This window comes from Condylura cristata, unplaced genomic scaffold, assembly GCF_000260355.1.
Source record: "Condylura cristata isolate star-nosed mole 26May11 unplaced genomic scaffold, ConCri1.0 scaffold00012, whole genome shotgun sequence".
NCBI lineage: Eukaryota > Metazoa > Chordata > Mammalia > Eulipotyphla > Talpidae > Condylura > Condylura cristata.
In genome coordinates this window covers 55,182,677-55,196,970 of record NW_004567113.1, presented here as the reverse complement: position 1 = coordinate 55,196,970, position 14,294 = coordinate 55,182,677, and the positions used below count along the sequence as shown (strand labels likewise).

General features: G+C 60.2%; 2 protein-coding genes across 5 annotated transcripts in view; both read left to right on the top strand.

Annotated features, from left to right (window-relative positions):
- The window catches only part of LYAR (Ly1 antibody reactive), a 13,844-nt gene extending 5,443 nt beyond the window's left edge, over positions 1-8,401 (top strand). For 3 of the 4 annotated variants that reach the window (XM_012724240.1, XM_012724242.1, XM_012724241.1), the window contains 6 exons: positions 457-564; positions 653-736; positions 3,455-3,875; positions 4,063-4,146; positions 6,637-6,722; positions 7,132-8,401. In XM_012724240.1, the coding sequence (XP_012579694.1) occupies positions 457-564; positions 653-736; positions 3,455-3,875; positions 4,063-4,146; positions 6,637-6,722; positions 7,132-7,266 (918 nt within the window). In that variant the 3' untranslated portion in view covers positions 7,267-8,401. The other variant, XM_012724243.1, reaches the window with a different exon arrangement.
- A 153-nt stretch (positions 8,402-8,554) lies between these two features.
- TMEM128 (transmembrane protein 128) overlaps positions 8,555-14,294 on the top strand; it is a 10,532-nt gene continuing 4,792 nt past the window's right edge. The window contains exons 1-4 of the mRNA XM_012724042.1: positions 8,555-8,785; positions 10,851-10,958; positions 11,429-11,457; positions 13,355-13,359. Coding sequence (XP_012579496.1) covers positions 8,555-8,785; positions 10,851-10,958; positions 11,429-11,457; positions 13,355-13,359 — 373 coding nt within the window. The remainder of the gene's footprint in view (positions 8,786-10,850; positions 10,959-11,428; positions 11,458-13,354; positions 13,360-14,294) is intronic.

The window sequence follows — 14,294 nt, the reverse complement described above, 5'->3', positions numbered from 1 at the left end:
TCGAACTCATGAGGAAGTGGCTTAAGCTTCTCAGTGCTGCGCTTTAACCCGCTGCGCCACCAGAGAGGGCCCTTTGAGGCTATTTTTAAATGGAGTTGCCGTCTTGATTGCCCCGTCAGGTTGTTCACTGTGAAATGCAGCTTCTGTGTATCGAGCTGCAGCCTGGGCCTCCGCCGTCTCGCTCACAGCCCAGAGGCTCCTTCCGTCGGCTCCCGAGGGCGCCACTGAAGCTGTTACCTCTGCCCTGAGCGCATTTTACTCTCTCTCTCCAGCCTGGATGCCTTTCTTTCTTTTCCCTGCTCAGTTCGCTGGCCGGGCTGCCCAGCGCTGGGCTGCGTGTGGGCGCTGGCACAGGCCCGGTGTGGGGGCGGCAGCCAGAGCGCCCTCTGGGCCGGCGCTCGTGTGCCACTCGGTGCGAGCTACTTATTGTCTCTTTTTTGTTTCATATATATATAGAAAATCAACGAATTAACAAAAAGACCCAATGTCAGCCCCAAAGTGAGGGACCTTTTAGAGCAAATTAGTGGTTTCGACAACGTTCCCAGGAAAAAGGCCAAATTTCAGGTACGTGTGCGGCCTGGCGGGAACCCGGCTCCGCGCAGGGCTGCGTGTGTCTGCGTGGAGTGAGCTTTCCTCCCCTCTGTCCTCACAGAACTGGATGAAGAACAGTCTCAAAGTGCATAATGAATCTGTCCTGGAGCAGGTGTGGAGTATCTTTTCCGAAGCGTCCAGCAACGTAAGTGAGACTCATTTTGGCCTTGAGCATGTCAGAAATGGCGGGTGAGAATGAAGCGGAGCGTCTTGGCTCTGAAGGTCAAGACAGCGTTTCTTTCTTTCCTCTCTGTGCTTCACTCATGGGAGGGAGGAGCTGAACGCACGGCAGCGGGGACTCCCTTACTGTGCAGGGACAGGTCCTCGATCCAGTGTTCGGCTGCGACAGCCAACAGGATGCGGCCGGAGCCCGCAGCGGGCGCCTCAGCGAGGACGGGCGCCCCGGGCGTCGGGCACACTGCTGTGACCCCTTCGTCTGGCTGCCAGGCGTGCGATCTGGGACGTGTTATTTAACTCTCTGAGCCTCGGTTTCCTTATCTTAAAATAAAGTGTCTGTCACGTTAGTGAGCTGACCGGGGCCAGGCCTGAGTAGGCAGGACGGGCGTCTGAGGCCTGCAGGGCCACGAAGGGAGATAGACGACGACACGTGTCCCGGGGTCTCTTGAGCAGGGTCGGGCGCGGCCGGCGGCAGAGCCGCGTCATGCCAGGGTGAGTGGGCACTCCCAGGGCTGTCTCCTGGTGAAGGGGCTCCCGCCGGGCAGCTCCCCCTCACCCCAGACAGCCATCGCTGGCGTGGCTTCATCCCGAGGGCACGCAGGTGCAGCTGCCTGCGGAGAGCCTGGGCCTGAGAGCGGGCCACAGCTGTGGCTTCACCGTTGCTTCAGTGCCCACCCCACGGAGACCCCCAGCAGCTTCCACGCTGCTTCCCTGACCCGCGACTCGCGCGGTGAGAGCACAGCGTGCGCGGTGCCAAGCCACAGGCCGAGCTTCGGCGTGGCGGGCTGTCCGGCCGTTTGACCAGAAAGTGCAGATTGGGCCTTTACAACCATGAGAACAATTCATTCATTTTTTCCATTATTTTAACTAAGAAAGGGTTGAAGTTATTCATTCAGCTGCAGGTTTTGTTGTTGTTGTTTTTAAGTTTTTCCCAATTTCACTTGCAATTGATGAATCCATCAAGAGTGAAATGAAACCACCAGTTCACAACTTGTGGTCAACACTGAGCCCCAAAATGGGGCTGTCACTGATTGGCTGGCCGGGGCCTTCCCTGTGTTACTGCAGTTTCCCAGAGAAATCCGACGGCGTCTGAGAGGTGTTGAGAGAGAGGTTCACTTGCCAGGCTGGCGGGCTCGGTGGGTCAGGCCCACAAGGCTGAGCCCCGAACGACAGGCTTTATGCAGGTTGCCGAGGAACCTTGTTCCCGTGCGTCACGGCGTTAGCATTCTTTGTTTGGGAGGGGCTGAGGCAGCCACGAGCACTCCTAGGGGCCAGCAGTGCCCTGCAGGACTGTCTGCCCCAGCGAGTAGCAGGACCCAGGCACGCAGCAGCCTGGGGGTAGCAGAACCCAAGGGGACCCTGCACCCTTCCTGCTTCACCTGCGCCCCCCGTTCCCAATGCTCGTCCCCTCACTGCGCGGGTTTGGGCCTGAGGGGCTCCCGCTGCCACCTTCGTGCGCTGTCCCCAGCACAAAGCCCAGCTGGTCACTGCAGCGGCCATCACCAGCCAGGGCCCAGTGTGCACAGCTGTGCCCAGCGGGGGGATGCGGTGAAGGGTTCGTGCCCTCACACCGGGGGTGCTAAGCACTGGCAGTGCACCGGCGGGAGGAGGCACAGTATGGGGTGGCGTCTGCTGGCACAGGAGGGGTCCTGAATGAGGCAGAGAGAAGATGGGGGTGAACTCACCCATCTGAGAGTGGCTGCCAGGCCAGGGAATGCATGGCTCCTCCCTCTGCCCGGGCCCCGCCTTGAGGTGGTGGGATGTGACGGCAGGCACCAGCCAGGGAGGTGGCCTGAGCTGCCCGGGGGGCAGTCCATGGCACCAGGTTAGCGCAGTGCCTTCCGCTCCCAGCCTCCTCCTGAGCCTGAAGTCATCCTCTGGTCGCCCCCGTGCCTGGGGTAGTCGCTTTCTTGGCTGTTGTGGAAACATCATTCAGCATGCACCTCCTAGATGCAGCTTCTACAGCCGGGGTGGACGCCGAGGCTAGTGAGGTGTGGCACCGAGTAGGTCCGGCCAGGGGGCCGCAACAGCCTCCAGGGACCTGTGGCCTGGAGGAGGTCAAGGGGCGACTCGTCTAGCTACCTGCCTGCTAACCAACGGTGGGCGTGGCCGCCGCCCTGGGCTCCCAGAGCAGTCCCATAAACTGCCCTCGCCGTCCCTTGAGAAGGGGCTTGTCCAGGGAGCGCGGCAGAGCCAGTGTCGGGGTGCAGCTGCCCGCACGGCTGCGCTGGGCACCCTGCCCGGGCAGGTGATGGCCTGTCTCGCGGTGTTAGCCCTCCAGGAGCCCCCCGCGCCCAGGAGCGCTGTATGTCGGCACACGGTGCCAGCTCACGTGCACGTCCTCTGAGGCGGGAGGGGTCACTACTTCCGTCCTGGGCGAGGAACAGGCTCAGAGCAGATGGGTAACTTCGCAAGTCTGCCGAAGCTGACCGGCGGGACGGGGCCAGCCACGGGTCAGAATGCAGCCGGTCTTCGGCACAGCAGGGCCTCTTCCAGCGGAGCTGACTGTTGGGTGCGGGGTGGGTGTGGGCGCGGCCGTGTCTCCCCCTTTGAGTATTTACTGGCACATCTTGGCTCCTGGCTGTTACGCGGTGGTGAGCCGTGAGCCTTCTCGGGCGGCTCCACACGACACGGGCTGTGCCCGGCTCGGCGAGTGTTGACGTGTTTCTTGGTTTTGCTTAAACAGGGAACGGCCAGTAACAAGGGGCAGGAGCACCCACCACCCGGCCAGGTGGCCAGCTCCTGCGCGGACAGCGCTGCCAGGGCCCCGGAAAAGCCAGCAGAGGTGGCGAAGAATAAGAGGGAGCGGAAAGAAGAACGGCAGAAGAATCGGAAAAAGGAAAAGAAGGAGCTAAAATTGGAAAACAACCAAGAGAATGCAAAGCGTCAGAAGCCTAAGAAGCGCAAGATGGGGCAAGAGGCCGGGGGTGAGGACACCCCAGCGGCCGCCGGTCCCGCGGGGAAGAAGAGCCAGAGGAAGAAGGGCAAGGGCCAGCAGGTGGAGGATGGGGCGCCCGCCGGCAACGGGGCGCTTGCGGCAGAGGCCGAGGCCGAGGCGTGCCCGGCCAAGAGCCAGCCGGGGAAGAGGAAGCGCGCGCACTCGGAAGGTACGGTGGCCTCGTGCCCAGCGGCCGAGGCCCTGGCGGGCAGGAAACAGCCCTGCGCAGGGGGCAGCGAGCAGCCGCAGCGGGCAGGCTGGCCCGGCTGGGGCGGGGGGGCGGGGAGGGCGGCTCTTACTGAACGCCCACCGCTGGCCCAGTGGGGGGCTTTTCTGAATTTTTTCTAATTACTTAGTTGAAGCAGACTCTAAGAAAAAGATAAAGATCCCGGGACCTTCTGAGGATGGACAACCAGGAAACCACGAGGCTCCTGCAAAAGGTATCACTGCTGCTCTGGCGTCTTTAGGCGCGGGAGGGGTGGACGGGGCCTCCAGAGCACGTGGCAGATTTCACAATCAATCTGCTTTCTTGACTGTGACCCCGAGGGAATGCAGGAGACTGGTGTGAGCCAGCCTTCCACGTCTGTGGAGCCCTAAGCATCAGGGATCAGGGAGACAGTGTTTTTGCAAGTAAGAATCAAGCCCGTGGGGCTTTCCAAGGGTTGGGCCTGTCACCCACTCCCGGACGTCGCCACAGCCGCCCACGCTGACCCTGACCCCGGCCCCGGCCCCGGCCCAGTGATGCACAGCCCCGCCCTCCGCCTTCCTCCCCCCTTCACCTCCACAACAGACTGCGGACTCAAGTGGAAGCTGAGGCTTTATTAACGGCGTCTAGTAACTGACCCGGTTAGTCCCAGCCAGGCAGTGCACCCCACCTTTGTATATGGGGGCTCCTACTGCATCACCGGCTTGGTGTCAGGCCCTTGGAGTTTCGCCAGCAGGTGTAGGGAGCAGTGCAGACTCGAATCCCGCTGTCCGGTGCCCAGTGTCTCCCAGGGTGACAATGCAGGTCACGTCCCCCTTCGTGTGGATGATCATGGCAGTGTGGCCAGAGACAGGCACCGCCATCCCCCAAGGCCCCTTCCTGTCTCCCCTCTGTAGACACACCCCCCTCAGCCCCTCTGCAGTGGCCGTCTCTAAGCTGTTTTCCACTTCTGTGATCTTGTACTTCTGGAACCTTCCCCAAATGGCATCCCGAGTATGTGACCCTCTGAAAGGGACTCGGCATCATTCTCTGGAGAGCCATCCAGATGAACCCCACCTTTTATTGCTAGGCAGTGTTCCAGGCTGTGTGAGAGCCCCGGTTTGCTTGGCCTCGTCCACTGAAGGGCTCCCATAGTCCAGCCCCTGGACATTGTAAGGCTGAACTGGCTTTTGTGCACACATCCCTGCTTCCTGGGGTGCGTGTGGGGCGCGTTCACCAGCCACGCAGCATGGCAGTTCCTGGTTTTGCTTCCTGCCAGCTTTAGGGGGGCTGGGCCGCTTTCTGTCCCCAGCAGCCGTACCCGAGTGATCAACTCAGGCTCCCCACACCCCGGCCAGCGCCTAGTGGGTCACTGTTATCTTCGCCGTTCTGCCAGGTCTGTAATGCTGGCTCAGCGTGGCTCTAACCTAGAATCTCCAAATACGGGGACGGTCTTCCCATTCACTTACGTGCCGTTGAGTAGCTCTTCGTGGAGCGCCTTGCCCTGTCCAGTGCCGTTTTCTGATTGGTCTGCCCTTTTCTGGTTTTGTTTTCAGCTGTTGAGATTTGAGGGTTCTTTATATATTCTGGAGACTACGCCTTTGTGGGATAGGAGGTGAATAAGGTATTAGGTTTTTTGGTTGGTTTGTTTTTTGGTTTCTAGTTTGTCTTTTCATCATCTGAACAAAATCATTTATAGGGCAAAAGTTTTTAAAATTTGGTTTACTACCCCATGGACTAGAAAAATCATCTAGGGAACTTCTGCTCTGGGGAAGATTATGACTTATATGCTGAATATGTAATGCTGGTGAAAGAAATTGAAGACGATTTAAATAAATGAAAGGCACCCTGTGCTCATGGGTTGGGAGATTCAACCTAGATTAGCCAGGTGTCAGGTGTGAGAACTCTGTCCTGCCGAAGATCCCACAGACATGGTCCTAGAAAGCACAGTTCTGTGGTTTTGCGTTTTGCACTCAGTCCAAGGTCCATTTTGAGCCAAGTTTTATTAAGGCGTGAGCCTGAATTCAAGAGTCCTCTGTCCGACTGTAGAGCGCATTTGTGGAAAGGGCCGTCTGTCCCGCTCACCTGCCCGTCACCTGTCTAAAGGCCCTGTGGTGTGTTTGCTGCGGTCTCTTCCGGGTTCTTGTTCTGTTTTGTTGATTTGTGTCTCTGTCCATCCTGTATCACTCATCTTTGATTTCTTTAGCTCCCGTAGAAATCGAGTAATTTATAATTGTCTACATCTAGAAAGCTAAGGATTGTGTTAGATTTGTGTGTCCATTTGGGGAAAATTTGTGTCTTTCCTAGGTTAAATCTCCCAACTCGTGAACACCGGGTGCCTTTTGTTTATTTGAATCTTCTCTGATGTCTTTCATTGGCATTACATACTCAGCATTTAAATCGTTGTGGTCTCCCAGAGGTCGGTCCCCGGTGGCCCTTCTGGCCACAGGCAGTGAGTGTTCGCGGCTGTCCTCTTCCTTCAAGGCCGAGCTGCTTTTTCTCGTCCTTGTCTTCCATCTCAGTGGCTGTTCAGTGACTCATGAGTTCACCGGCCTCGCAGGCGTTAGCAGCGACGGCCCTTCCTGCGAGGGGCAGTGTCTCGGGCCACACCGGGTGCCCGCCCCGCGCCTTTGCGAGGGCCTTCACTTAGGGTAGCTCCCTCGGGGGCAGACAGATGCTGCGGCAGTCACTCTTGACCCTCTGGTAGTGCAGGTACAGGGTCTCACATGTCGTTCTTCTGTTGCAGGTAAATTCAACTGGAAGGGAACTATTAAAGCAGTGCTGAGACAGGCCCCCGACAACGAAATCGCAATCAAGAAGCTAAGGAAAAAGGTAGAGGCATGGGCCACGTACATAAACGGGTGTCCTTTGTTGTAAAGCGCCGCTGCTGTTTTTCATCTGAGCGCTTACAGACACACAGCTCTGACCGCCGCGCGCCAGTGGCCCTGCGGCTCGCGGAGGCCCCGGCCCCCGCTTTCTGTCACGGTGGCGCCCGCCCACGTTAAACCAGAAAGTGACCGTCCTAGGTGGCTTGCCTTTGATTATTCCAGAGCAGCAGTCATCTTTGCGTTTTAACTCCTGGTCGGTGGGCCTGTGCGCCCAGCTGCCAGAGGCAGACACACCCCACACCCTGCCTCTGCCCCCTTCGGGGTCACTGCTGGCCTCCTGGGGTAGAGAAAAACCTTCCGGGTGCCCTTTCGGGACGCATGCATGCGTCTGACAGTGGTTTTTCTCTGTGAAGGTTTTTGCTCAGTATTACTCTGTGACGAGTGAACATCACAGGTCTGAGGAGGAACTCCAGGTCATCTTTAACAAGAAAATCAGCAAGAACCCCACCTTCAAGCTATTAAAGGAGAAGGTCAAGCTTCTGAAATGAACGTTTTTATATTTAAAACCTGAATCCATCCTGCGACTCCTGTCACTTCCACAGCTGTTTGAAACACGTGAATCATAACCATCAAACTTTGTTTCCCAAAGCTGTTTTTTAAGTTAAGCAAAAAATATATTTTTGGTAGACTTTTATGAGAAATAAAGTATATTCTTGTCCAAAAGTCTGAATTTGTGGTGGTGGAAATTACTGTCCCTTAAGAGATCCTTCCATGTGAGTCTGTTTTCCAGCGTGACAAGTCAGAATAATGCCTCCTGCGGAGAGGTTAACTTGTTCTGGCCATGTCATTTCTGTGTGTTCTGATTTTTGTGGATGTTTTTGTGCTGATAAAGTGCACGTGAGTTGCATTCACCTGGACGGTGGTCACGACACGCTGCCGGGGCCCCGGCCCCGCTGGAGCGGCTTCTCGACAGGCCGGCCCTGCCCGGAGCCGGAGACTGGCCCCGGGAAGCAGCCGCACAGCTCCGCTGCTGCTCACGGCGCCACTGCGAGCTCTGGCGGTGCCGGCGGACGGGGCCCACGACCCGGTTTGCTGGCTGGAGGAGAGCCGGGCCCTGCCGCCGCCGCACAGCCAGTGCACGCGGTGCGCCTGTCCGCTTCAGCCAGTCGGCAAGGGCCCTCGACACCTCAGCCCGGTGGACGCCGGGCGGGACTAGGACGGCAGGACCAGCAGGAGGACCAAGGGCGGTGACCCAGCTTCCCCTGGGCCAGCCTCTCCCTGGGCGGCTGGGCTGGGCTGAGGAGCAAGGGCGCTGGGCCTCTGGCCGTCAGCGAGTGAGGACCCGGGCTTTAGAGTCGGCCGGGCGTGGCCCCTGAAAGCTGACCTCTTTCTGGTCAGTGGGAGAGGAAAGCCCATCTGGGCTGAGCGGAAAGGTGTCAAGTGACGGGCGGCACAGGGAGCCCCGGTGGTGGCCTGGTACGCGGCTGGGCGCGCCGCAGTTCTGGGAGTCAAAAGGGAGGGGGGCCTGGCCCAGGCTCCGTTAGGGACAGAAAGCCCGGCACCGTGGGTCCACTGCTGCCTTTTCTGTTGGTGTCTCTGTGATGCAGTCGAGGCAAGGCCGGGCAAATGTGACCGGTAAGCTCCGACGTGCACCAAGTCTGGGGAGCCCTCATTTCTGCGCCCCTCACCGGCCATCAGCCAAGGCTGAGAGCTGACACAGCAGGGCCGGCGGGCTGCGGGGTGCCAGCGGCATCCAGGGTCTGGCGGGGGCGGCCTCGCTCCCCTGGAGCGCCTCAGAGACGGAAAGGGGCGGCGGCGGCCACCTGGACAGGCCACATGTGGGAGGGCCTGCGCAGAGGGCAGCGGGGCCCAGGCACTCTGCACGGCCGCTGCTCTGGGCCGCTGCCTGACCCACCTGCGACACTCACGCATGACTCGGGCTTCTGGGAAGGGCCACACCCGGGTGCAGGCTTCGGTGTCCCGTCGCTGTGGGTGTGCAACCGCGCCCCAGCCCGAGGCTGTGCCCTGCTGTCCGGGCCCCACGTCTGCCGGGTGCACGCGACGCTGGTTTGTAGCGCGTACCCTCCTTCCCGCCCCTCAGCCGCGGCACTGGACAAGCAGGGCCACGCGGAGTGGGCAGTGTCTTGCCCCCCCCAAGAGCGAGGCGCGAGTGCCCAGGCTGGGGCCGCCTTCGGCTCAGGCGTACTAGCATGTCCCAGCCAGCCATCCCGACGCCCGGCTCTGCCGGCCGAAGCGGGAGCCAGAGGCGGCAGAGGGCAGTGGTGGAGGGAGCTGCAAGATGGCCAAGTCCCTCAAGTCTCCCGACGTTCATTTTGCTCCAGGCAAACGCAAGAGGGTGGAGAAAGGACCCTGTCTCTAGCCGGGGATGTCAGCCCACCCCAGGGTGGTGAGGAGAAGAGGCTGCTCGCAAGTCAAGCAGCCAGCGGCGCCCTGCACACCCTGCAGTCTGCGGGCCCCGTGCGCCTGACAAGCCCTCCTGCCACGCAAAGCACCGCTCTTTCAAAGTCAGAACTCGAGCTGGCCAGGTCCCGCTTACCACGGGTCTGACTGTCCTATTACTAGCTCTTTTCCAAAACGGAGCTCCAGGAATTGGGGAGCAGCAGCCGCTGCCCATGCTACACAGGCCACCGTCTTTCGGGCTGTACTTTGAGTTGGGTGAGCGAAGTGTCACAAGGTCAGTGGTCCCAGCCACGGCGTCGCCATTAGCGAGAGCTACCCCTGGTATTGCATCTCAGCCTCCACTCCACCCCTGCAGGCTGATCCTCGAAGCCGTCTGGGGGCTCCTTTTCATTTTCTCTGAAGCTGGGCTCCAGCACAGAGGGGTAATTGTACATTGTCGGGGCTCCCCTGAACACGGGGCCCTGCCACCACAGCAGCTTGAACCCGCAGCGCCTTCCCTTGTGGATGGGCATGGAGAGCAGCTATTACCGTCACCTGAGACGGGAGGGCGCAGCCTATATGTTTTCCACGCTGTGGGGTTACTGGATCACAGCCTTTGTCCCTTCTTCCAATTCAGCTTTCAAGAAATGGCTAAAATGGGCCTTCTAAGTTTCCTTCCTACTTAGAGAGCCAGGAGACGATTGTATTTCTCCTTTACTGGGTACAGATAGTGTTCCTTTATGTCGACTGCTGAATCATACACGGGCAAGAGATGGTGGCCTCTTGTTGTCGTGCCAGGGAGCTGGACCTGGGCCGGAGAGCTGGTGCACGTGAGAAAGCTCGCCTCTTTCCGTTCAGAAGAGGAATGACTGACCCTGGCCCGTGTGGGATTTCACATCTCAGGAGACGCTGCGGGAGCTGTCACGTGGGCTGACTTCTGCTTTTCCCCACAAGCACATTTGCACCTGAATGCTCCAGCCCTGCCTACAAGTCTGAAGGTAGCCCTCTTGCCACTGGGGCCCCCCAGTCACCGGACTTCGAGCTAATTCCAGAACCATCTCTCGGGGCAGGAGACAGGGAAGGAGCCACTTGGGGCAGACAGCTGCGCAGCTGCAAAGACCCCGGGGCTGGCCTGCGAGGGGTGTCCCACCTCCTTGCCATATGAAGCCGTCTTTAACTCCCGCCATTTTACCTACTTTCCCCAACTGCATTCCCAGCGGGGCAGCCAGTGAGGACAGACATGCTCTCCACAGCTGCCATCAGGCCCGACCGCGAGTCTGCCTTGGTGTCTTAAGGCCAACAACGCTCTTGGGCAGGTCACGTGGCCTCTCTGCACCCAGGGGTTTGTGACTCATGCTGACGTCCCGGGTGAGCGCGTGAAGCCCCCTACACAGGGTGTGTGGCACACAGCGGATGTTTGAAAACACTCCCTCAAGGACGTGAGGTATGCACTTGAGGACTGCAGGTTCCCCCACCGGGTGGGCGGCCCAGGCCCCAGCCGAGACTGCCCTGGACACCTTGCTTTCTGCCACTCAGCCCCAGTGGCCAGACCCAGTGAGAGAACGACAGTGGCCGACGGGCCCACGCGGCGTGTCTCAAGAAAGAAACCCTCTTCAGTCCCAAGAAACCCGCTACAGCGGCTCGTGACCCTGTTTCAGGAAGACTGGGCCCTAAACCGGCCAAGCACACCCGGAGGAGCTGATCTTTCACCGTGAACTGTCTACTGACACAGACACGGAACCACAGCTACCCGGACAGCTCCGTGGGCTCCAGCGAGGGCGCACACCTGCCCAGCGCCACCACCCCACGTGCGGCGCGGCGCCCCGTGGCCACGCACTGGGTGAGCTCAGCTACAGCGTGAGCCCTTCACAGCTGCTCTCCGCTCGGCCCTCTGTCCCGTGACTCAGGCAGCTGCCCGCTCGGGAGGTGCCCCTGTCCCTGCCCTGCGAGGTCGGGCCACTTCTGCGGGCGTAGGCCTGGAGGGGACCGCTGCATGGTCGCTACATTTCAGCTTCGGTAGCGCGGCCAGGTTTCCGGGTCACTCCCACCCGGCGCGCAAGGCCAGTGAGCTGACTTCCTCCAAATACACCGACATGCGTGTTTCTCTGGCTTCCACCTCCATTTCTGCCTTCCCAAAACAGCCCGGGGGTGAATGCTGTCAAGTGAAATCAGGACGCATCACCCCCGGACTTGAGCCCAGGAAGACGCACCTCCCGAGCCCTCATGGCACATTTTGGTCTTGAATGACATGAAAAATACCACACAGCACTCACCCCAGGTCAGGAGCGACATCTTCTTTCCTGCGGCCAGTGTCCTTTCGACACGCGAAGCGACGCCGGGTCTCGCTGGGCTCACCAGGTCTCTCAGATTCCGGGGCACGGGGTGGACCTTCTTTAGTCTAAGGTCTGCTTGCTCACGAGGCATGGAAGGTTTCTGAGAAACGCTTCCCTGCACTGTGAAAAGAGACGTCTCTTTGTCCTGAGTGGACATGCTGGTTTGGCTGTTTCTGGTGAGGTCAGGGGACTTTGACTTACTCCCTTCCGTGGGGTGATTCCATTGCCGTGTTGCAGTCTCCATCGGAGCCAGGAGCGCAGACACGTCCGCAGTTGTGGGGCTGAGCAGCGCCGGGAGGGTCAGTTTTGTCTGCCCACAGAGCGGGCACCGTGAGCGGCTGCGAGGTGACCCCTGCCTCCCTGTGGCCGTGGGCGGCTCTGTCGAGCCACGCCGCCCACCCGGGTTGTTCTCTGATGAGATTCCCCAGCAGATCAAAGGTCGGAAGGGCCTCAATCCTGCCGCCTGTTTCCAACAGCCTCGCCGGCGGGGCTGGCACGGGATGGCCCTGGGCGGCCAAGCGGGTCCTGAGGGAGGGCCAAACTGAAAGCCCTCGCACGGGCTGCCGGCAGAAATGGAGGTGGGAGAGTCTCCCCACTTTTCAGGTGTCCCCCACGCTGTTTCGCAGGCCTCTGGGCGCTGGCCCCTTACGAGTCGAGTTCAGATGCTCGGGCCGGTGTCCGCTCCATCATGCGTGGCCACTCTCGGCCATCCCGACTTCACGGCGTTCCGGCCGAGCTCCGCCCGGGCGCCACTCTCTGAACGAGTCTGAGAACGGCGGTCGGACACGGTAACGGGATGGGGAAGGCCGCGGGGGGCGGGGGGGGCCCAGCCCATGTGCCGCAGCCTCGTCTTCCGCCTTGGCTGGCCGGCTGGGTCAGTCGTGGTTAACGAGCAGGGCCTCTCCCGCGTGCCCAGTGAGCAGGTGCGGCCGGAGCGAGGAGGGCGCAGGGCGTGGCGCAAGCCGTCTTCCCGAGGGCTCCGCCCCACAGCCTGCGCACACTGACGCGGAACTGGGTTGCACTCGCTCCACCGCTCCCGCAGGCGGTGAAGACCAGCAAAGCAGCCGTGAAGCCTGCAGGAACGCCCAAGCGGGCATAGGGTGGGAAAAGCACGGTCGCCACCCATCTGCTATGCAGAGACATCCCTGATCTGCAAGGACGGGGAGGACAGAGAACCCCCAAGGGAAACGATGTACAGTCAATGTGGAAACTAGAGCAAGGAACGTAACACGCAGACCCCCGCTCCCACCATCAGCGGAGTGCCGCAGCCTGGTGCGGGGCCCCTGCCTGCGGCCAGCGGGCCTGGGGGTGTACAGACCACCCTTTCGAGGTGAAACACCGCTCAGCAGCCTGTGAGTCTTCCTGGTAGGCCCAAGGCGCGGTGCCTGGTAACTGGCCTTGCCTGACCGCGGCTGCCTGCCGGGCGGACTGAGCCACAGCACACAGCGCTCTGCACTCTGGGGCCGCCTTGTCACAGAGAAGGAAACAGCCGCCGAGCGGTGAGTGACTCGCGCAAGGACCCGCGGTGGGGCAGTCAGGGCTGCCGTCAATACCGTGGGCTGCAGCATTTTGCTAAGGGGAGGCCAGCGAAGATCACAGACGAACCCATTTCCCCCAACAAGTATCCGCAACAAAAGCAACTTTCTGGGCTGGTAGCAACCTGACACCCTCCACCTGCAGCAAGGTGCACGGCACACACGCAAGCCCTTGCAAGGCTCGCAGGCCGCAGAGGGCGTTGTCATTTAGAACGGACTTTCCCAGCCTGCCTTGAAGAAGCATCAGCGTGGCGTGCAAGCAGCACCACGCAAAAGCATGAGCGGTCAGAGCTGACTACAAAGGCCCAGAAACCACAAAGAGGAAACCAGATCTGACCTGCCCCTACTACATATGGGAAGCCTGGAAGGCCGGGTGCTCACGGGAGTATTCCGTTACAGGGAGACCCAGCACTGACCCGGCTACAAGGAGGCAAGAGACAGAAGACTGTATCTGGCCACTTCCTGTTCACCAGGCGTGTGGCCCGGACCAGCGAGGGGTGGGGACGGAGACCCCAGCTGGCTCGAAGAGATGAACGCTGACTCTGTAAGAGTCTGAAAAGAAAAAGAAACAAAGCAAGAGAAAGGACTATTGTGCGACAGGCCACACGATCTACCGGCTGTGGCTCTTCTGCTCCAAAGGGTTGGCGAGAGAGGCTGACGCCCTCAGCCCATGGCGCAGCAACAGTCTGGCATTCTCGCCAAGACTTCTCATCTCGTGTCTTCTGCACTTGGGCAAGACTTGAGGCGTCCTGGTGAGCCGCTCGAAGTTTACTTGACCTGTGGCCTCCTGGGCTCTGGGGTGTCCCACGCTTGAAGCCCGCCCACCTGCGTCCCCACCTAGCAGAGAAGGTGGCCTCCCTTCCCTGGCCCGCAGTGCATCTCCATTAGCAGTGTCCACCCGCGTTGCTCAAGAAGCACTGACCTGGACCTCGCCACTCGGGTGTGGGGACTGCACTCTTCTGCAGCCGTGTTAGGTCCAGGCTCAAGTGCAGGGCCATGTGTCATTCATCTTCATCCCCTTGCCCACAGGGTGCCTTCCGGGCACACAGCAGGTGCTCCGTCAACACCTGGCCAACACCTGGCCGGTTAAGCGTAACATTTCCACACAACGGGTCGGCAGGACGGGGGTGAGGGCGATAAACAGGACTGTCCACAGAGGAACATTTGCGAGTTTGGGGCACACAGCCCTTTTGGTCAGTGCCAGTTAGGGGGGAGAACGGCCGTTTGCTGGGAACCTACGTCAGCCCCAGGCCACTGGCCGGGCAGCTGCTCCAGGCGGGGAGAAGGGCGCTTCCCACCCAGAGGCCA